The following is a 22166-nucleotide window of genomic DNA, read 5'->3' as shown; positions in this document are numbered from 1 at the left end:
CACGGATATTTTGTATTTGATTAGGGAATCTGTGGGGAGAGCCGCCTCCTTGACCCACAAGGATATCCTCAAGGTTTCTGCTGCTCCTCCAAGAACTAAATATAAGTTTACCAGTCTTCATTTTCTGCCCTTTGCTAGACAAGAAAGATGATGGGGTCAGCAGCAACCCATAGCTTTCCAAGAAGTAATACATTTCTTCTGGTCTTCCTCTTACCTAACCTAACCCAACCTATCTAAACAGCAGCATCCATCAGGACAGCAAGATCCATCTATCCCATATGTCTACTTCTACAAGACCCTGCTTCCAACAGTAGCTTTACTTTTGTTGCAAAGATCTGAGAAGGCTGATACTAATGGGAAAAGTAGGGGACAAATCAACCAAGAGAAAACCTGAAGAATGCTTCAGAGCATATCTCAGCATTTCACTAAGCAAACTTGGCAAAGTATGGCCTCATTCCAACCAGGCACCAGGAGCTAAGTGGGGAGGAGGATGCCAGGAGAGGTCCAACTCAACCAAGTTAGACATCATTAAACTAGTTCATTGTACCACATTTATCATGTACTTATTGACTCTCCCAACGATGTTGGCACTGTTTGGGTCTAGACACCTCCTGAACCCTAATAGACATACATATGTATACACATTCCTTGCTTTCTCTCAACTTGCCAACTACTCCTATCTGGCTTTTCTTCCAAGGCTCTGCCTCCTACTAGAGACCCAATTCCTCTTTTTATTTTTATTTATTAATTTTTTGGCAGCTAGCTGGTACAGGGATCCGAACCCTTGACCTTGGTGTTATAATACCATGCTCTAACCAACTGAGCTAACCAGCAAGTCTACATTTCTCTGTTTTAGAATTGGTGTTCTTTACGTCTGGTTCTCCAGCAGATACTTCTGTCATAATCAGCTTTCCCAGTAGAGAGTCATCCCTTCAAAAGTGGAAAAAGTTCAGCTACAAGATGTCCTGCTCTTGTCTCTCATCTCTTGTATCCAAATGACCACCAAGATGAGTCAATTCTACTCTCTAATTTTCAAGTGCTCCCATCCTTGCTTTCCCTACTGTCACTGCTTTAGTTCTACCCATCACCATCTTACCTGAATAATTCTAAATTTTCTAACAGGTCTCATCCCTCTCTAATCTGAAGTGTAAATGTGATTGTCTTTTTCCTGCTTAAAATCCTTCAATCAGTTTGGCACACACATCTCTTCATGATTCATCACCTGCTCACTCTCTAGACACAGCAACTCTCCAAGAGTGTCACACTTTACTCATATCTTTGTATGTGATAAGCTTTCTGTCTTGAGAATACCCTTCTCAAACTTCCCACTTCACTTGTTCCTTTATCCACATCCCCTAGAGCTGTGATCTAGTTGTTCTTAAAGACTTAGTTTGGTCATTCTCTTGCCTAGACTGAGTTTAATAATAATTCTCTGTACCTTAGAGAAGAAAGACAACACCTTGTGTATGTGTATCCCCATATTTATTACTCTCTACACTTGTTTACTTATTTGTTTTATGCACTAAAAATTAAGCTCCTAGAGGTCATCTGTCTTTCATTTCTACATTCTTGGTTCCTAACAGTCCACAGAATCAAGGAGTGCTTAATGTATAGTTGCTAAAATAGTAAAGTCATTAGATTTTAGTGAGAGTGGAAATCAGAACCCATAATAGTCTCTATTATACCTAGATTTCTTTAAACACATCAGCTAAGGCCTCAGATATTATTACTACACCTCACGACTGAAGAAAGTAACAAAAATTATTCATAAAAAGGCTCAAATACTTTTTGTTATTGTTTGTTTATACTAGCCACTAACATTGAGTGCTTACTATGTTTCTAGTGCTTGCACACACATACCTCCCCATTTAATGCTCACAATGACCCTGATGTAAGACTAGTACTAACTATTTTGACAGACAAAGGCAAGGCACAGAGAAATTATCTTGCCCAATGTCCAGAGATGGTAAGACTGGTTCCAGAATTCATGTTCTTAACCACTACAATACAAAGCTCATTACCTTTTACATCATGAAAACTGTGCTTCAAAAGATACATTACTATTGTTTTAAAATCATAAGGGAATGTTACTAAATACAACCTAAATTTAAAAAGTTATAACTATGCACTAACAGACCATCCCTCCCCAAAACTTAGCTTTCCAATCATATTTCAATTACAAAATTTACAAATAGGATTTATAATAGAAGTTTCAAAGTTCATCTTTACTTATGGTTAAGGTAATACAGAAAGATTTCTTTGTACATTACTACTACAAACAGTCATTTCTTAAATTATTACAGAATTGTAACTAATAATTTTTGAATCAAATTTTGTGATAATGGATACACAAAAATAAAGAAGCCATAGCATCAATTAATTCACTGTAACTTTTCAACATTAAGATATTTGAGTTATTTAAAATTATTTTTAAAATATATTTTTTTAAGTTTTGTTTTTTCTTATTGATTTCTTTTCCGAATTCAGGTATTTTGGTTTTAGTGTAATGTACTGTCATCTTCTAGATATAAGAGATGATATGACAAATTTCCATAAAAACATTCTTCTCTTATTTTCTACTGCTAAATAATGGGATAATTTAGCAAGATCATTTGGAAGTTTTATTAAAATATCAATAATGAATTGTTCCATTTTAGTTTAGAACATACTAATACAGTTGTTCCTAATACATTTCCTCTATTTCTTATGATTGAGGAAATTAACAGGTATTACCGAAAGAGTTGTAGAAACCACAAATGAAGCAATAGAGGTAAATCTCTATTATTATCATGATTTTCAAACAACAAAACACAAAAAAAGTTATTGCAAAGAAATAAAATGTAATGAACTGCTATAATGAAGACCAATAGTATCATCAGATTCCAAAATCTCTTTTTACCTCCCAGAAAAGTCTGTTAACTACATTATATGCACACAGGTATTCAAAATGCTACTACTAATAAAACATTTTTGAGATTCTGGCATGTTTCCTGTTACCAGGACACAGACAGAACTGTAAGTTTATCAAACATAAATGATTAGTACCTATCAATCTCAACATAACAAATCAGAAAAGAAAGGCATGAGAATTCGAGAATATGAGAACTTAGTCACTTCTGGTGCCAAGACTTGGGGTCCTGAGAGGCGCCTCACTCTTTGTCCAGAGTAGAACAAAGAAACACAATGTTGGTTAATAGATACTGTGGTATCACTTAAAATTCTTTCATTTATTTCTGGGATGTTAGTTTCTGCCATGCTCTTCTTTGCCTCTTTAAAGAAGCAACCAAAAAAATCTATCTTATTATTAGCCATTGGTCTAAAATTAATGATAGCTTAAATATCTGAAAATAAACCAACTTCCCTAAGTATAGCAATGTTGCATTTTCAACTAAAACTAAATATTAACATGTCTGGTTTTCTTCAGTTCCTTTTACATTCCACAGATAATCAGCTGACTCAGGAGAACAGGTATTTACTATTTAATATAGAAATTCTTTGACTTGAAAAGAATATTCAGTTTCCTGCTTTAAATACAGCATCCACAGAATATGGTATTCAAAGTATCATTTGGGTAAGTTATTACCAAAAAAGTTTTACCAGCTGTTCCTCAACATGAATCACTACTAGGAGGAGTATACCAAGTACCAATTTTCTCTAAGGAAAACCAAGCAGCAATTTAGTTTAGAATGAAAAGATATGGGTAGAAATAAAAAAGTAAACAATGAAAGAAATATATTTACTGTGATTCACAACATAGCAAAGAAAAAAATTGTAAGGTATACACTTAAAAAAAAAAAAAAGAGGACTGGGCCGAAGACAAAATATTGGCATGCTGGAATTTTTTTTTTTTTTTTTTTAAACTAAAATACCTGTATAAGAGCAAGGAACAATGGATGAGGAAGGGGCACTTCACATTTAACCCTCACTGTCAATATACAGTGAGTTCACCTCAGCATAAATCAAAATCACAAGAAACTGGCCCAAATGAACTAGAAGACTTCCAGCAACTAAAAACCTGTACTCATATTTAATAAGCACCATTTACCTCTGTCGTTTACATAGTTCTTGATAATCTGATTTATATGGAAACTTCCATGTGAAAGAATATCATTTAAATATTATTATAAATGCATAGTGTAGAAGTCAATTAGATGATAAATTTGATTATTCTTGAATTTTAAAAAAGTTTCATGCTTTGTTCAAATGTAGCTTATTAAAATTCCCACCTCCCACACTCCAAGTTAGTACATAATATCAGGTAATATTTACATCAAATTTACAGCCTTTTTCATTTAAAGGAATATCCCTACATCTTGCTATAAGATATTAATTTAAATGATTGCTCTTAAACTTCATTATACCCAGAAACACAGCTGAGAGTCAAATAAGCTTTGTAAAGGAATCTGGCATTTTCATTAACTCATCCAAACTCAGATCTTTGAAATACATACTGCAGAAATGCTGAGGGTGGTCCTCAGTCATTTTGGGGCTACATTCTTGTAAAGTGTCTACTGGGTGAGAACTGATATAACTGTGTATCATTTAAAAGAAACTTAACACTTGTATTAAGAAAACAAAACCTACATATTATGCAACATGACTTTTTTAATGCTTCTGCTATAACAAAAAATCAGTTATAGAAACCATTTTTATATTTCAATCACAAACACTGCTCTTAAAACACAATCTATAATCTGATGTGTGGTCTGAGAAACATATATGAGACTATGCTTAGTCGATTTCTCTGGCAAAAAGCTGAAAGTAAGACAACAGTTTTACTTTCTCTTAAACATTCTGGCAAGGGAAAAAAAAGCCAGATCCAAGTAAGATGAGTCAAAATTGGCAATAAATCCACGATGGAAGAAGAGTGGCACTAAAATGAAATTTCAGAACATACTGCTTTCTATACATGTACATGTGATCTATTTGAAGACAAGTATTTACAAAGATTCCAGAAAGCTATAAACCAACTGATAACCTAGGCTTTCAATCTTTATTTTGTCTCCATAATATTTAGTTATCAGTAGATTTGGCAAAATATTTAAAATATCTAAAGTGATTTTATGTCCTACTTATGCTATTCAGTGTCTGTACTTATAGATATTATAAGTGACATTATGTAGAATATTACTTATAATATTTTCCAGAATAACAACTTTGATTTTAAATAAAATGGAGCATTTGGGCTTTACAAACATGTTTTTTTCAATTTCTAAATTTTCCTTTTTAGGAAGTCATTGATAGAGGCTGAATTCAAAGTAAAAATGTCAACTTCTGTAAATATTAACAAAAAATATTGCTATAAAGAGATTTGAAGTAAATACTGTTCTAGACAAATATAATAATCAAGTAGCACTTGACACTAACACTGAACTTCCTTTAAAACCACAGAAGCTTCTATTGCAGCAGCTGCAGCACAAAACCTTTCACAGAGGCTGAATTAATAAGGATATGGTACAGGATAAAGAAGAAAAAGTGAACTTAAATCAATATAGTTTAAAATTTAAAGTTAACAAGTAAACTATATCAGAAAATCAACTTCCAGGAGAATATACAGTAATTACCACGGCTGTAATAAAGTTCTTCCTTTAAGTATGGAAGACGACAGAATAATTCTTAACAATACACCAGTAGTAAAAAACAAATCAATTATTCACATTCTAAGAGGTTTGGCGGGTGGGGGATGGATGAGGGTAAGGGTGTGAAAGCTTACAAAACTGAAAATGCAAAATAAAATGGATTCAAATTAAGATTTTATGATAACAGAAAAAATTTAAGGAAGAAAGTTTCCCTTGAGGGAAGAATATTTTCCATAACTGGTGAAAAAGCACCTATGAATCTGTGCTGTCAACTGTCACAATGGAGGTTTGGATTCTTTCAGCAATTGCAGCATAACAAAAGGCATTTCACAGCATAACTTTAGGGAAAATGTTATCTGGTTTAGAATCACACATAAAGCAATTTAAAACTCTTTTAATTATTTATAATACACAAATTTCTCTGGATAGCAGCAGTTGCTCCTGTACTTGTCCTTTTAAAAAATATGAAACAGAAGCAGTAGAGTAGGGAAAAAAATTTAGAGAAGAATAGAGTAGCAAGTTTAAATTAAAAAGCAAATACTCAAATACATTAAAGAAAAATTAAAATAAGAAAACAGTATAATGCAATTTTCAATTAACTAAGTAAAGTGCACTGCTTACATATTCACTGATAACATTTTCCCTATGTTGAAAACACAAAATCTACTTACAGGTAATTTTGATATTAAAAAAAAAAAAAAGACATTCACTATTGTAGCCCTGATAGCTTTCTTCTTTTTATCCATTTAGATGTATTTTATGGAAATATTTAATGACATAATTTTGCTTAATACATTTATTTCTACACAAGACTGAATTTAAAAGTCTCTACAACATTTTCAATTACAGTAATGACACATTAATAAATTATAAATTAACAAAATCTTCATATTTGCTGTAAAAAATCATTTATCAAAGGCTAATCTCCAGATTATCTGGAAAATTAAAGATGCAAATTGCTATATAAATCTGGCATCCCAATTAAATTCTGATTTTTAAAAATATATAAAATATCTCTCAAATTATTCCAAGTTCCACTCCCAAAAAAATTATTTTACCCTTTTCATAAGTTATTAAGTTTATAACCTGCTAAACATTTTACCCAAATGTGGGAAAACTGCCTGGAGATGCAAAGCATAATAAAAATAATTACATGACAAGAGCAAACAAAAAATACCCGTTAAAACAAAGTTATTGTAGCTGGCAGCACTTAAAATTGATAATTTGTATTTCTAAAAAATTTGCATAGCTGCAAGATGATTCATTGCTGATTAATTGTTGAGCAGTTTTATTTAGAAGAAACAATATATTTAATAAATTGCAATTCAGTGGACAATTCTATACTTAATTGAAAGGTAATTATGTAACCTGATTTACTCTTTGGACTGCATTCTGATATTAAACCTTTAATTTAAAAATATTAACATATTTTAGCTTTCCTATGTAGAAGTCTAGTTTCCACTCTTGCGGGGAGAAGGGGGAATGGAAGAACTTGAGATCATGGTCTACATTCAGAGAATGTTTTACTGCTTGATTACATTTCTTGGTTTCACATTTAAGACTTTAATTTACAAAAAGTAAATTATGTGGTTTTCAATTTAAGAATATGTGAATGCATAAACATTATGTTGGGGAAAATAAAGAGACCCCAAACTAACAAAATGAAACAAATCAAAACACAACTTGCACAGCTCTAGAGGACTTAATAAAAAGTAAATCAACTTTTAAATCAGTTAACTTTGGCGTATGAATACAAAATGTTTATCAGTATTACCTATGTAGATGACTATTAAGGGATGTGCAGCATTTTCAAAATCCCTGTGTGTCCTTTATATGCATGTTTGGTACACTGAGTTCTGTGGGAATTGTCCTTTCTTCAGCAGGACTTTTTTTCTGTATGATTGTCCATCTCTGTATTACCAAGACTCACAGAACTCAGATTTCTGAGTATTTCTACGTTTTTGTTTTTCCAGAGACAGAGCCTCAAATTCTCTTGGTTTTTCAAGCATCTTGAAAAGACAAGAAAACCTGTGTAAAAAAAGGTAAATTTAGTTTAAGCAATGGCTCAAAATAATACAAATCAAAATCCCATGAACATTGTTATAGTTGCTGTAAATTTTCATACCCTTACTATTCCAAAAACTCATAAAATTATGTTCTACAGAAGAATGGAACAAAACACAGAAGGACCAATTAAAGCTTAAAATAATCACAAAAATAAACAAAACATAAGGAGTTATTCCCTTTCAACAATGGAGACTACACCAGAGTAAAGAATACATACGCACACATCCTTAACTTTTTAGGACCTCCCTAAATAACTAAAAACTCCAAAATAAAAATAGTAAACAATTTCTTAACTAATTAAGCCCTCAGATATTCATATATCCCTACTTTGGGTTGATTATTAAACTCTTATGCTGAAGGATATCAGAAAGACTGGGCTTTGTTGCTACATATCACCTTTTAAAAAAATGTTTTAGCAACACTAAATCTTCAAACCCATACACTTTAAATCTAGGACAGCAAAAGAGAAAGAGAAAATTTATAATTTGACAAATAAGTAGTCAGAACAGAAGCAAAAATAAGAAAAAGTTAAGATATTCCATGTTTATAATTTTTAAAAAATAACTCAAGACCCATAGAAATAGAATGGGGTTCAGATTTCTATAGGCAGCTGACTAGACAGTTCAACCCGCCCCATGTAGTAGGTTCCAACTCAGGTTCTACATACAAAAAAATACAAAGATAATATTAATACTTAACACAAAGAAATGGAAATTCTGTTTAAAACCAACAGAATGTGCATTTTAACTATGAGATAAGACGCATGTTCCATATATCCCATAAACTCACTGTGACACTAAAAGAAAAATTTAGCTGATTAGACCATGAAAAAAAAATTTTATACCATACAATTTCACTTCACACAAAAAATTGTTTATCAACTCTACTATGGGTTAATGTTTGTGTTCCTCCCAAATTCACATGTTGAAACCTCATCTCCAGTGCAATAGTATTAAGAGGTGGGATTAGTGTCCTAATAAAAGAGGCTTGAAGGGAGTCTGTTCTTCTGCCACCGACACACATAGAAGGTGCCATAAATGATGAACGAGCCCTCACAAGAAACTGAATCAGCTGGAGCCTTGATCTTGGACTTCCCAGCTTCCAGAAGTGTGAGGAATAAATCTCTGTTGTTTATAAATTATGTATCTAAGGTATTCTGTTATAGCCACCCAAATGCACTAAGACAGACTCTAAAATGACAAATTTTACCTATAAAAAATTTAGACATATTACTTTGGCGTGTAAAATACAGGTTGAATATCCCATATCCTAAATGTTTGGGAACAGAAATGTTCGGGATTTCAGATTTTTTCAAATTTTGGAATATGTGCAGAATACATACTGACTTGAGCATCCCCAATCCAAAAATACAAAATCTGAAACATTCCAAAAAGCATTTCCTTTGAGCATCATGTCAGTGCTCAAAAGTTTTGAATCAGTGATGCTCAAAGATAAAAACTTCATTTTATTAGCATTGGTTTTCCGTATGTCTCTTAAAATGCTTCTATAATTTTAGCCATAGTTCTACTTTATTGGCCCAGACACAAGGTGACACTGAAAGCATTCTAAAGCATCCATTCCTCTTGGGGCCGGCCCGTGGCTCACTTGGTGCTGATAACACCAAGGCCACAGGTTCAGATGCTATATAGGGATGGCCGATTGGCTCACTGGCTGAGCGTGGTGCTGACAACAACAAGCCAAGGGTTGAGATCCCTTTACCAATCATCTTTTGGGGAAAAAAAAAGCATCCACCTCTTGAAAAAGTCTTTTTCATAGTGAAATAAAAACATATGTGCACATATACTCAAAATACTACTCTATCACTACACTTCCTTTACCCAGAAATCTTATACCAATTCACATTTTAAATGTGTCAAGGTATGATCTAAGTTCACAGTAAAACATTCAAAAGCTGACAGTCTTTTCTAGTAGAGGCTTTCACATTTAACATGCCCAGCCTTAATATTATGACAGAGGTCTCACTTGCAGTTCTTGTTTCAGTTGCTACGGCTGCTATCAAGTTACCTTAAATCTCCTTTGTCAATACTCTAATCTGCTACTCTTAAATTATCCTCATCAACAGAGCAACAGAATTCCTTGAGTGTGTTTATAACCTGAGCACCAACATCTTCAATTTTAAGAGCAGGAGTTGTTGAAATAAATGCAAATGGGGGGGGGGCCCGAGCCCGTGGCGCACTCGGTAGAGTGCTGCGCTGGGAGGCAGCGACGCTCCCGCCGCGGGTTCGGATCCTATATAGGAATGACCGGTGCACTCACTGGCTGAGTGCCGGTCACGAAAAAACGACAAAAAAAAAAAAAAATGCAAAGGTTATCATTCAATTCACTGAACATTCTCAGTTAATGCAGAACCATGAAAAAGCTAAGTCAGCATAGCAAAACTCTTCATTCGGTTTTTAAAAAAAATTTTTTTGGCCTACTATATAGACAGACACTTTATTACACACTGAGGATACAAAGGTGAATCATTTAATTGCATGAATGGACCATTACGCAAATTTCCGAAGAAAATGTTCCTACCTAATAACAGCAAAATTGCTAAGAACATACTCTTTGAAGCCAGAATGCCCGAGTTCAAATCCCATCTCCACCAACAAACTAGCTATGTGACCTTGACAAGTCAAGTTTCTTAAACTCTCTATACTTAATTTCTTCATCTGCATATAATAGGAATAGTAATAGTACTGAGCTCAAAGGATTGTTATAAAAATGAAATGAGTTACCAATAGATGTAAAATGCTTAGAAAATGCCTGGCACATAATAATGCTAAATGATTAGAATTACAGTATATTACATTACTTAAGAGCATACCTATAAGGTTGTGGACAAGAGTATGAAATTTGATTCCATTTGCTAACTGCATAACCTTGCACACTTGGTGCAACTTTTTTTTTTTCTTAAATCACTTTATTGAGGTATGATTGATATACGAAAGCTATTTGCATTTAACAGCTTGATGAGTATGGTACAACTTTTTTCTTAAAGTCATGGAACTTAACTACTACGACCTTCAGGTTTCTCACTGGAAAAATGGGATCAAGATATGTACTTCATGGGTTTTTTTCATTATTAAACAAAAATTAAATAAGTGAATGTGTTCTAAAGTACCAAGAATGTAGCAGTTACTCAACATATGACTCTATTCAGAAATCAATTATGTTGTTTTTAATGTACTTTGTGAGTTTCCTATACAGTAGCCTATCAAAGTATCTGGTACAGAAGAACACACACACACCCACACACACCCGTGCACCTCAATGAACACGTGAATGAATATGAATGAATAAAAATGATGGCTGAGAATGTGTAATTCAGGATAATACTGTAAAAAGTAATTAAAACAAAAAAGAGAAAATTACCTATAAAACTGGAATCTGATGCTTAATCTGAAGGGTGCTCAGGGCAAGATCTATTTACTTCAAACCATTCATCTATGCAGCTAGAAAAAAACAAAACAAGAAAAAATGAAATGCTTATGTTTAATTATTTATATTATGACAGTCATAATAAAATGCTCACTTCTTGACTTTAACACAGCTGCAGAAAAAAAATCAGTATTTTTAGTGACCATTAAAAATACATAATATAACTAAAAGAATATGTTTATTATATTTTGATTATTCTAAGCCATTAAGGAAAAAAATCTTTGCAAAATTGTGCTATAAAGTACTTTAAAGTTCAAACAGAACAACTATTCTCAAAAGCAATCTAAAGAACTACCTACCACTTTACCAACATTCAAAATTAAATGACAAATTTGGATAGATATGCCTTTTCAGAAAAGTTATTCATTTATGCACATATCAACTTGTTCATGTCACCTATCAATGTAATCAAAAACACTGATAAATTTTAAAATTTAATCATTGACAATATTGCATAACATTTAAAATTTTAATCTTTGACAATATTGCATGACATTTTAAAAGACCATATTTATATATGATCATTAAATATTTATTTTTAATTCGATTCCACCCTGCAATACATATACACACAAATAAATATAGCATCATCCATTTGCATTTACAAAATATTTCATGATCTGATTTTATTAGAAGTTAAATATTAGACTGCATATTACTATACTCTCTTTAGATCTGTACTATTCAGTACAGTAGCCAAGAACCACAGTGGTTATTTAAGTTTAAAATCACCAACTGATAAAATTATTAAGATTAAAGAAAAGAAAAAAATCCAGTTCCTCAGTCACACTAGCCATACTTCAAGTGCTCATCAGGTTAGAGACAGACTGCTCAACACAACTTTGTAACCAGAACAAAGATGTGTTTATTGAATACTACTTTATATAGGATGTTTTTTAAAAGCGGTGAAGTCAGCTTCACAGAAAAAAGACTAAGGAAGGATTACAAGTGCTGGATCATGGAGACAAAAACCAGTGTGCAGCACATAAGAACTGTGACACAAACACTTCTAAAATGAAGCCCTTGTCCTAACTGAACCACAAGCAAGAGCATGGGGAGAGGGGTATTCGTCAAGTGCTGTATTAGCATATATGCTGTGGGGAAAATAGGATAGTTTGGTCAGGCTCCCTGGCTCAGGTCTGGCTGGAGGGTCAAGCAGCACATTTCTTGTAAACAAGTTGTGTGGGTGGAGTTAGTATGCATGTGCACACCCAAGTATCTTTCTAGTTAATTGCTTTTGTGTGTTCTGCAGTTTGTGAAGCAGGCTGGCGCAGAGAGCTCCCATCTAACAACAGAGCGTGTTTACTCTGCTGGCAGCTGCTCAGTTTCAGTTTTTCTTTGGACCTTGCTGGTAGCGGTTGAGTTTCTGAGTTTCTCCTTTGTACTGCCTAGCTCCTAGATGTGTATGCTGAATAAAGACTATTCCTTCTTCAACCAAGGCTCCAAGGACCTTTTTGCCGGTTACCTAGCTCACAGACCTGCGTGTGAAGGGTTTGTGAATGGGCTCGAGGGGTCTGTGAGCTCCAGACCCAGCTCTAGCTCCACATATGCTTTCACCTGTTGTTACTCGATGGAGCAGAACATTAATGTGCTGGGAAATATTATGCCTGAACCAGTAAGATCACGTCATTATATTGTCATCAGTCTTTCATTTACCAATTACAATGAGTTAACTGAATTACAGAAAGTCACTGAAGGAGAACACTGAAAAACACTCTCACAGTCTAAGGTCTAGTTTTTCACTTTTTTGCAGTGCTGTAATGCAAATAAGTTTAAATTTTAATACAGTTAAATTTACTAATTTTTCTTTTAAGTTGGGGGTGGGGGGTTTATTAGACAAAAAATAATTCTTTACCAAGAGGTCAGAAACTTTTCCCTATATTCTTTCCCCCACTTTAGATTTTGACTTTCATAGGCAGTTATTTAGGTATTTAGAATTTATTTTTATTTCAAATGTAAGATAGAAGATTCAGCTGTTTTACCATATCAGTAACCAATGGATCCCAGTATCATTTATCGAACAGTTCATTCTTTGTCTATTACACTGCAGTACAATTTATGAAAAATCCATTTTTCCCTTTTATTCAATGTTTATTTAGCATCTATTATGTGCCAGCACTTCCCAAAACTTAACTAATTTAAACCCTCATAACTCTATGAAGTTGGTATTACTGATTCATCTTACAGATTGAGAGAAAAACTAAGTACCTTGACAGAGATCCTAGAGAATAAGTAGAGGGGCTGGGATTTAAATCTTGGGAGTCCTGACTCCAGAGCCTATACTCAACCTCCATGCTATATGATGTCTCTCCACGTGGGCATGAATGTTGATGGATTCCACTGTGTTGCACTGGCTCACCTGTGCCATTTCCACACTGCCTTAACTAATATAGTCTTACAGTAAATTTGTATAGGACAAGTCCCATCAACACAGTGCTGTTCTTCATGAGTGTCTTGACTATCTTTCGCCCTTCAATCTTTGGTCCATGTGTACTTTTAGAATCAACTTGTCAAGTTACATTAAAAAAAAAAAAAAAAAGTTGACATTTGACTGAGGTAGTATTAACCATACAGATTTGAGGTGAAATGAAATCTTTGACACTGAGTCTTCCTATCTACAGTGTGATATACCTCCTCCACATTTATTTTAGATTCCTATAAAATTTTTCAGTAGAGTTTTAAAATTTTCTCTAAAGGAAAGTCTTGCATACCTTTTGTAGAATTTATTCCTAATGTATCTTACAGACCTTGTAGTTTTTGTTGCCACTAATTTTCTTACTTTTTGAAAAGTGGTATTTTCTTTTTTCTTAGTGGGATATGAATGCAATTGATTTCCATGTTAATATCATATCTGGCAACCCTGCTTTATAAATTCATTAATTTTAATAATTTATCTAATTTTATTCTTAGCTTTTGTTTTAAAATCATTAATATGAAAATATAGAACTTTACTGAAAGCTTTCTCACATTTATTGAGCTCATGGTCTTTCTCCTTTAATTTTTTAATGTAGTAATTTACATATATAAATTTTTTAATCTTATAATATCTTTGCATTCTTAGCATAAATACAATTTGGTTATGAGGAATTATTTTAGATATATATCGTTGAATTTGGTTTTCTAATATGTTTTTGAATTTTTGCATGTATGTTCATAAATGAGAGTGCCTTCTAATTTGCTTTCTTGTACTGTATTTGAGTTTGGGATCAGTTTATACTGTTCTCATAAAATAAATAATGGATCCTTCCATCTTTTTCAATTTTGGGGAAGAATTTAAGATTGATAACATGGTGTTCTTTGGATATCCTGCAGAACTCATCAAACTGTCTCTGCAGGCCTGTTTTTCAGGGTTTTCTTTTCTTTTCTTTTCTCTTTTTTATATTGTTTTGCAGGTTTAGTCTTAACTGCTTGTAATAGTTATTAGTTGATTCAAGTTTTCTATTTCTTTTTGATTTTTTTTGGGTGGCTTGTCAGTTCATGGATCTGAACCCTTGACCTTGGTGTTATAACACTGTGCTCTACCCAACTGAGCTAACCAGCCAGCCCTCTTTTTGAATCATCTTTGACAAAATTATACTTTTAAGGAAACTGCCCATTTTGTTTAAATTTTTTAATTCAAGAGTATAATGTTTTCACAGAATTTTCCAATTATTTTAAATTTCTGCTGTGTCTGAAGTCATGTGTCTCTTTTTATTCCTCTACTGCTTATTTTTTCCTTCTAGAAATAATCCAGTTATTAGTCTTTTCAGAGAACCAACTTTTGCCTTTGTTGGTTTCTACTATAGTGTGTCATTTTTTCACTTCATTATTTTCTTCTCTGGTCTTTATGTTTTTCTTTCTATTTCCTTTGTGTTTATTCTGCTGTTCCTTTTCTAATTTCTTAAGAAACTTAGCTTATTGATTTCTAGCCTTTCTTTCCATTCTAACACCAGCCTTTCAAGGAAGTTTTGACATGTCTACTCTATGTACATGTCAAAAACTTCTCATTATTATTCAGTTCCAAGTATTTTGTAAGGTCCATTATGATTTCTTTGATCCACAAGTTATTTAGAAGTATATGTGAAGATTATTTATCTTTTTATTACTGATGTCTAAGAGTGATCAGAGAACAGCCTTCTGTATGGTACCAATTCTTTATAGTTTGCTGAGACTTTCTTTATGGGGTAGAATATGATCAATTTCTATAATACTCCATGTGTGCTTGAAAAGAAAATGTATTCTCTAATTGCTGGGTGCAGATACACACACACATAGCCATGAGATCAAACTTGTTCACTGCATTGCTCAATTTTTCTAGGTCTTGACTGATTTTTTGGGCATGTCTACTTGACTCAATGAGGTGTGTTGCAGTTTCCCATTATGATAATAGATTTGTCCATTTCTCCTGACAGTTTTTAAAATATTTTATTTTGAGACTAAGTTATTAGGAACAAAAAATAAAATTTATATATTTTTATCATTATATAATAACTCTACTTATCTCTAATAATGCTTTTTTGCTGTAAAGTTTGCTTTGATATTAGTTTTGCTTTGTCAGTAGTCTTTTAGTTAGTATTTGATTGAATATAGTTTTCTATGCTTTTACTTTCATATTTTCCTATATCCTTTTAAGTGTGTTGCTTATCAACATATCACAATCTTTCAATCTGTTTTTCAACTAAGTTTGTTCTATATACATTTATTATAATTATTGACATGTTTGATTTGTTTTGACTCCTAATTTTGTATTATTTACTCTATTTTCTCTACACTTTTCCTCACCCCCACACCTTCAAGTAAAATTCTACTTTACTCCTTTCATTGGTTTGAAAGTTATAGTTTTTATTCTTCTTGTAGTTACCTTAATTTTTTTTTAACTTAAAAAATTTCCCTCTATTGTTGAAAGCAAGAAGACCATGTGAGAAAAACTAGATGGGCTTTGCAGTCAAGCAGATTCCAAATCTGCTGGAATCTCAGCTCTCCTATTTACTAGCCATGTAACTGTGGAGAAATTCCCTATTGTCTTTTGGCTTGTTTCCCCAGCTGTAAAATGAAGTGGTTACAAGGCTTACATGAGATAACCTATTTAAGAAGCTATACTTGGGTCAAAGTAAATGCTTAAAAAATGGTAGCCTTTAGGTACAAACAGATGTGGGTTCAAGCTTAGTATTGGCAGGGGGAAAAGGTCATTGTTTTTAAAGAAGTGTGTGTGGGGAGGCTTCGATGAAGATTAAACTGAGGCAGGACAGAATAGGGACATAACCTAGGGAGGCTGCTCATAGATATTCAGACTGGATTGGCCCAAGCCGCCTGACTGGCAGTTAATGAACCCATAACCAGCTGGCAGCAACTTAACCACCCTACCAATCAGCATGCTATACCTGGAACTTTGCAGTTTACCAAAACCACAGCACCTGCACACTAGAAAGAACAAAAGTGCAGACAACCACTATACAACCTTCTATCTGTGATGCTAGACTGGAAAGAACAAAGTTAAGGGAAAAGTAACTCCACTGTGCATGACCAAAAACTTCAGAAACTCAGGGGTGCATGAGAGGAAACTAATGCAACCTCGCATCAGCCTATTAGGCCTTAATCACCATAGATCCTCCCCCCCACAGCCAAATATTCCTCCTCTTAGTTAGGATAGAGAAAAAACCCATAAACCCTCTCCCAAAGAACCCAGGGGCATTCCTCACTCATGAGGTTGCCTGCATACCCTTCTGCACATACTCTTTCACTTTACAATAAAGCCCTATTGTTTGAATGTTCCATCTATCAGTCCCTCTTCCTTTTTTCACTGAGCAGGTAGTCATTGCTTTGAGGATTTCCCTAGGTCCCATGAAAGGTTCTCCTTCACAGTTTGACCAAGAACCTGGAACTGCCATCCAGTAACATAATTACAATGTTTGGAAATGTGAGAACAATATTCTATTCTAATATCAACCTGGTTAACATAAAAATAAACTTACCCTTTATGATATATGCATAGACAAGGCAGTCGTGCTATAGTATCTCCCTGCTGCAATTCTTCAAGGCATATTGCACATTCCCCAGCGTCTTTACTCAGTACGTCCTCTGAAGAAAGAAAAAATGAATTCAGGACAATAAAACCATCCATCAAATTGAAAAAAGAATGTGAATGGTAATTTATAAAGAGTAGTGATTCTACCTAACTTGGCATATCTTTTTGTCAGAAATACATAAACCTCAGCATCCGTATTTGAAACACTATTCATAAATGAGTGAATAATGTTTACCTTTATTTATAGACATTGTTTCACATTTCCATTTCCATTTTATGGAGGTATTACAGTAAGCAAGACCAGAATAGAATCCCCCAACCTGCCAAGGACTTTACTCTAAAACTTTCAGTAAGTTAGTTGTTTGTAATTTGAAATTCATTTTCCTTCTCCTACTGATCAATATTATTTTGATCCCCAAGATGGTTCAAAAAAGTTTAGAGTGTAATGTGGCTGAAAAGACATGAAAAAAAAATACTATTATAATTTTTAAAATTCTAAAAAAAAACAAAATTGGATAAGCTAAAGAAATCACCCTGAATATGGGACTTTTAACAGCTGCTTAACTCAAGAAAATAGAGGAAGATCAAAGCTTTTGTGTAGATTCTGAAAAGACTTTTGGAAACTTGAGGATTTCATACATTGGATGCAGCAATTCTTTATAATTTTTCCATGACAATGGCAAGCCTACTACAGGCAGCAATTAGAGTGGCTTTCAAAAGGATCTGCAGGGTATTTAAAAAACTCCATAGTATATTAAAAATACTCCAAGGATAAGCCTCTTTATAAAGCAAATGTTCCTTTGGAGGAAAAAAAAAATTCTCTCAATTCATGCTTTATACTGAAAATTTAAATTATATTTTAATGTTAGGTTTTAATTTTTAAAAGGATTTGCCTAAAATAAAGGATGTTAGCCACATAAGCTTGGTGATTCTTTTTACATGCGGAATAACTAAAAATGTCATTACTGAAGAGAATGGATAAACTGTTCAAGAATATACGTTCTCAGTAAGTTTAGAGAGTGGAAAGCTAAAGCACAAACATGCAATATGAATTTATACAATAAAGAAAGAAATTACTGCTTTTGGAAATAAAAATCAAATAAGCTAAAGGGGAAAGACTGAACTAATTTCTGCCTAAATGCTGAAAGAGAAAGGGAGGAAAGTTTTTAAAAATTAAGTACTTGTCTGGTATACCCATGACTTCTGTAAAAACCAACACATTCAGTTGTGTACAAATCTGTAATAGTTCCTTGTACAAAAATGCATTTTATAAGAAATGGTTAAATTATTCTATTTGAGACAGTACATTAAGAGAAAACACAGACTCTCTATCTATTTGGTCTATAGAAGGGAAGGTATCGGATGGTTTACTCATAAGGCTGGAGGTGGTAACAGGGCAACTTCTATAGAATAAAGGAGGGACACGGAAAGAAGAGTTTATACTGGCTGAAGCTAGGCAGTATGTCAGTAGTGATTTTAACTATTGGGTAGCTCACAAGCTAATATATTACAATCAGAGACTTAAGCAGGAAAAGATTTCAGGACAAGCAAAGCTGGATAAATGGGAAATGCTGTTTATTGTCACTTCCTTCAAGTTCCCTTCCCCCATTTTTCTTCCACTACTTCCACCCCACCCCACCCTGGATCACAAGCCTTTTCTCCTTCTCTTCATATCCATTTTTCTCTTATTTTTCTGCATATCTTTCAATCAAAATGGTAACCAGTTTAATGTAAAGCAACAAACTAGGATGACAGCAGTGAGAACAAAAAGGGTCTGAAGTAAACACTAAAATCTTAGTAAAAGTCTTAATTCCAGATAATACGGTATTATTGCCACCACTTAGATTTTTTTTCACCATAAAGGTATACTAACATCATAATAAAGAATTATGTGAATGTAAGTTCTACAATATACTTCAAAAAAATCAATCACTACTTTTTATCACATATAAGTCATGAATGATTACAAGATATAAGGCAGGGCAGAATAGGGACATGCCTCTGGGAGGCTGCTCATAAATATTCAGACTGAATCAGACAGCACCTGCACAGGAGGAGGAACAGGAGGGGCAGGCGATGGCCATTAGGGGCTCCCAACTGGGATGGAAAAGAACAAGGGGTAGGGGGTGTGTGTGCATTCCTCCCTGGCAGAAGATGCCCGTGCACTTCTTTGGCGCATTCCGTTCCGTTTCTCTGTTCCCCTCTTCCTTTCCTTTTGTCAGTCCCATGAAAGATTTTTCTTTCATGGATGAACCAAGAACCTAGTTCTGCCACCTGGAAACAGATGCACTATTAATTTTATAAATCATGGTGTAAGAAAAAATGTCTCCATTAAACTATGACACAACATTGATTTTCAGAGCCCTTTCATTTTCAGAGTTAAGTGCATCTCAGAATTGATGAACCAGGGCACCACATTTTCCACCTTTTTAAATATATTAACAATACATCTAAATTTGAGTATAAATGAACCACCAAATCTCATTTATCCTAAATTAAGAAAAAGATAAGCCAGCTTTAAAAACATAAACAGTATTGCCACATTTTAGCCAGAGAAGCTCATTTAACAGATTCCCAATACCAAATGGTAATAAGCAGAAATCCACTAAGTACAAGCGTCTGAATACACTGCTGACAAAAAATAACTGTCTTATAAAATTTTTATGCTGACTTATGACCAGGTCTCATTTCTTTTTGCAACAGATTTTTTAAAGTCTTTGAGATGAGAATATTATTTTGAAAGGACTCAACTGTATACTATAAGAAAATTTACATACAATGAAGATAAATCCAATCTGCATATAATAGAATGATACATACATTAGAATCATAAGGGTACTTCAAAAAGTTCGTGGAACAATGGAATTAAAAGATAAATAATATGAATTTTTCCATTAATCTTCTGAAGTACCCTCCTACTTTTAAAAATATGTTATTTTAAAATTGACAGGGGCAAGGACTATCTGTCAGACGCTTTATACATACTAAGTCAAAAAAATATTTTTACTTTGATTTGGAATATTATACTAAAGTCAGCCATGGTAATCACAAGCTCCCTTAAGCCCTAGAAATGAAAAATAATCAGAATTGTATTTTCTATATCAAGAAAGGTACCTGTATAAAAAAACATTTCAAACATATTGACTTCAATGCAGAAGTAGCCCAATATCCACTGTAAATAACTTCTAGTGAAATTATCTCTGCTCAGAAAATTAAAAGCTAATATTAACATATTATAGCAACTGCTCAACTTCATTTTGATAAGCAGCTCTGAGTTAGAAGACAGTTTACTCTTACTGCAAAACCTCATAATTATAGCCTTAAATAGCAAATGCCTAATTTTTAAATTGGAAGTCCTCTTTCCAATAGAATCTTTATATGTTTAAAAACATTTTCTGTTTTGAAAATTTACTCTGCAATGTGATTAATTATTTCCTACCTGGAAGTTTTCCAGAGTATTCCCTTTTCCCATCCCTAATATGACACTGTCCTTTCATTCAAAGGAACTTTTGCCTTCCCAGGGATAACTAGGTTTCACAATTGTGAGGGAGGTGTTAGTAATGTGATACATTTATAGTTAAATAGGGCCTGGAAATACCACTAAATCTAGGACACTGAAGTATCTTCAAGACAGCTGGGAAAAAATTAATAAAAATCTATAGCCAATCAACTGAAAACATTCATGAAGATACTACCCACAGGCAATGAGGAGTCAACACTTAAGGAGTGGAATGTCTTGGGGCAGACTGCTAACTAGCCAAAACTGGTATTAGAAAAGCAAAGCAGAGAAGAGAACTGCTAACAGATTTACTGACTACAGTTGACTAGTCTGGATTCCCTCTCCACAAGTACCGATCAGTGGAGAAATATGAGATTGCAAATGGGAAACTAAAGTTGTGTTGCTTTTTCAAAAGTGTTGATCTCCTACCTAAACATCTGGAACAGTAAAAATTAAATCAGCGCATTTATTGTAAGTCTAACTCTGTGTGTTATTCATATAGTCTATGCATTAATTTAGATATACTGATACAGGAAAAGAAAAGTTAAAAGACTGAAAAAGAACAATGATTTTTAACTAGAGGTGGGTTCCAGAATCACTTGGTGGTGCATTCTATCTCAATACAGAAACAAATTATATGTACCTGGGTCCCATTCCCAGAGATTCTGAATGTACACCTGTCTCAGAAACATGATTACTATCAAAAGAACAGCATGTTGAAGTAGAAAGAGCATAAGATATCAAGTTAAAAATTCAGTATGAATTTCCATTCCTACTATTAATTTGCTACAGTACAACCTCGAAAAATGTTAGTCAACCTCTTGAGTCTCCTTTACTCTTCTTTAATATTAGTATATTAAAGGTACTCAAAATATTATAGAAATGAATATTTTTTAAATTACGTGAAGATGGCACTGGCCAGTTAGCTCAGCTGGTTAAGAGCATGGTGTTATAACACCAAAGTCAAGGGTTCATATCCCCTTATTAGCCAGCCTCCCGAAACCAAAAAATTATGTGAAGAATATTACTTTTTATTATTAGACTTTTATGGACCTCTCCAATAACAAAGTTGGCCACCTATTTCTCTTTTTCCCCATCCTGGTATTCTAGTCGTTCAAACTTACACAATGTCATCAAATAACCCCATTATGACCAGAAACTTTACAGGATACTCCTGACCTAGCCATTTGTAGACACCTATTATAATTGCCAGGCTGGGAACAGCCCCATGCAAATGACATTGCCTAACTAATTTATAATGTTTCAGCTTCATTCAATATTTTAAAAGCATTACAAATGCCCACTTTGTTGCATGCTTTTAGACATATTTAATCAGACTAATTCTATGAGGTAACTCCTGTTATCTCCATTTTAAATGTAAGGAAAGTGAGGCTCAAAGAAGTTAAGTAACTCACCACAGTTACCAGACTAGTAAGTCCTGGGGTGAGGATTCAAATATAGGCTGGCTAAGCCCTTGGCCTTTCTCCTATTTCATGAATTTTGCTACAAGAAAACAATTTCACTTTAAAGTAGCAAAAATACAGAAGCAAATAAACTGTTTTAGACAACTTTA

The 22166-nt window shown here is 33.6% G+C and overlaps 1 protein-coding gene across 2 annotated transcripts in view; it reads right to left on the bottom strand.

Annotated features, from left to right (window-relative positions):
• Positions 1–6484: 6484 nt before the first annotated feature.
• Positions 6485–22166, bottom strand: part of ZNRF2 (zinc and ring finger 2) — an 88320-nt gene continuing 72638 nt past the window's right edge. The window contains exons 3-5 of one of the 2 annotated variants that reach the window (XM_063099888.1): positions 17042–17147; positions 11025–11104; positions 6485–7607 (exon numbers count right to left, since the gene is read on the bottom strand). In XM_063099888.1, the coding sequence (XP_062955958.1) occupies positions 11047–11104; positions 17042–17147 (164 nt within the window). In that variant the 3' untranslated portion in view covers positions 6485–7607; positions 11025–11046. Of the gene's footprint in view, positions 7608–11024; positions 11105–17041; positions 17148–22166 lie in introns of those variants that run through there. The other variant, XM_063099889.1, reaches the window with a different exon arrangement.

This window comes from Cynocephalus volans, chromosome 6 (genome assembly GCF_027409185.1).
Source record: "Cynocephalus volans isolate mCynVol1 chromosome 6, mCynVol1.pri, whole genome shotgun sequence".
NCBI classification, from domain to species: Eukaryota; Metazoa; Chordata; class Mammalia; order Dermoptera; family Cynocephalidae; genus Cynocephalus; species Cynocephalus volans.
The sequence above is the reverse complement of the archived record's forward strand: the minus strand, read 5'-3'. Positions and strand labels throughout refer to the sequence as shown.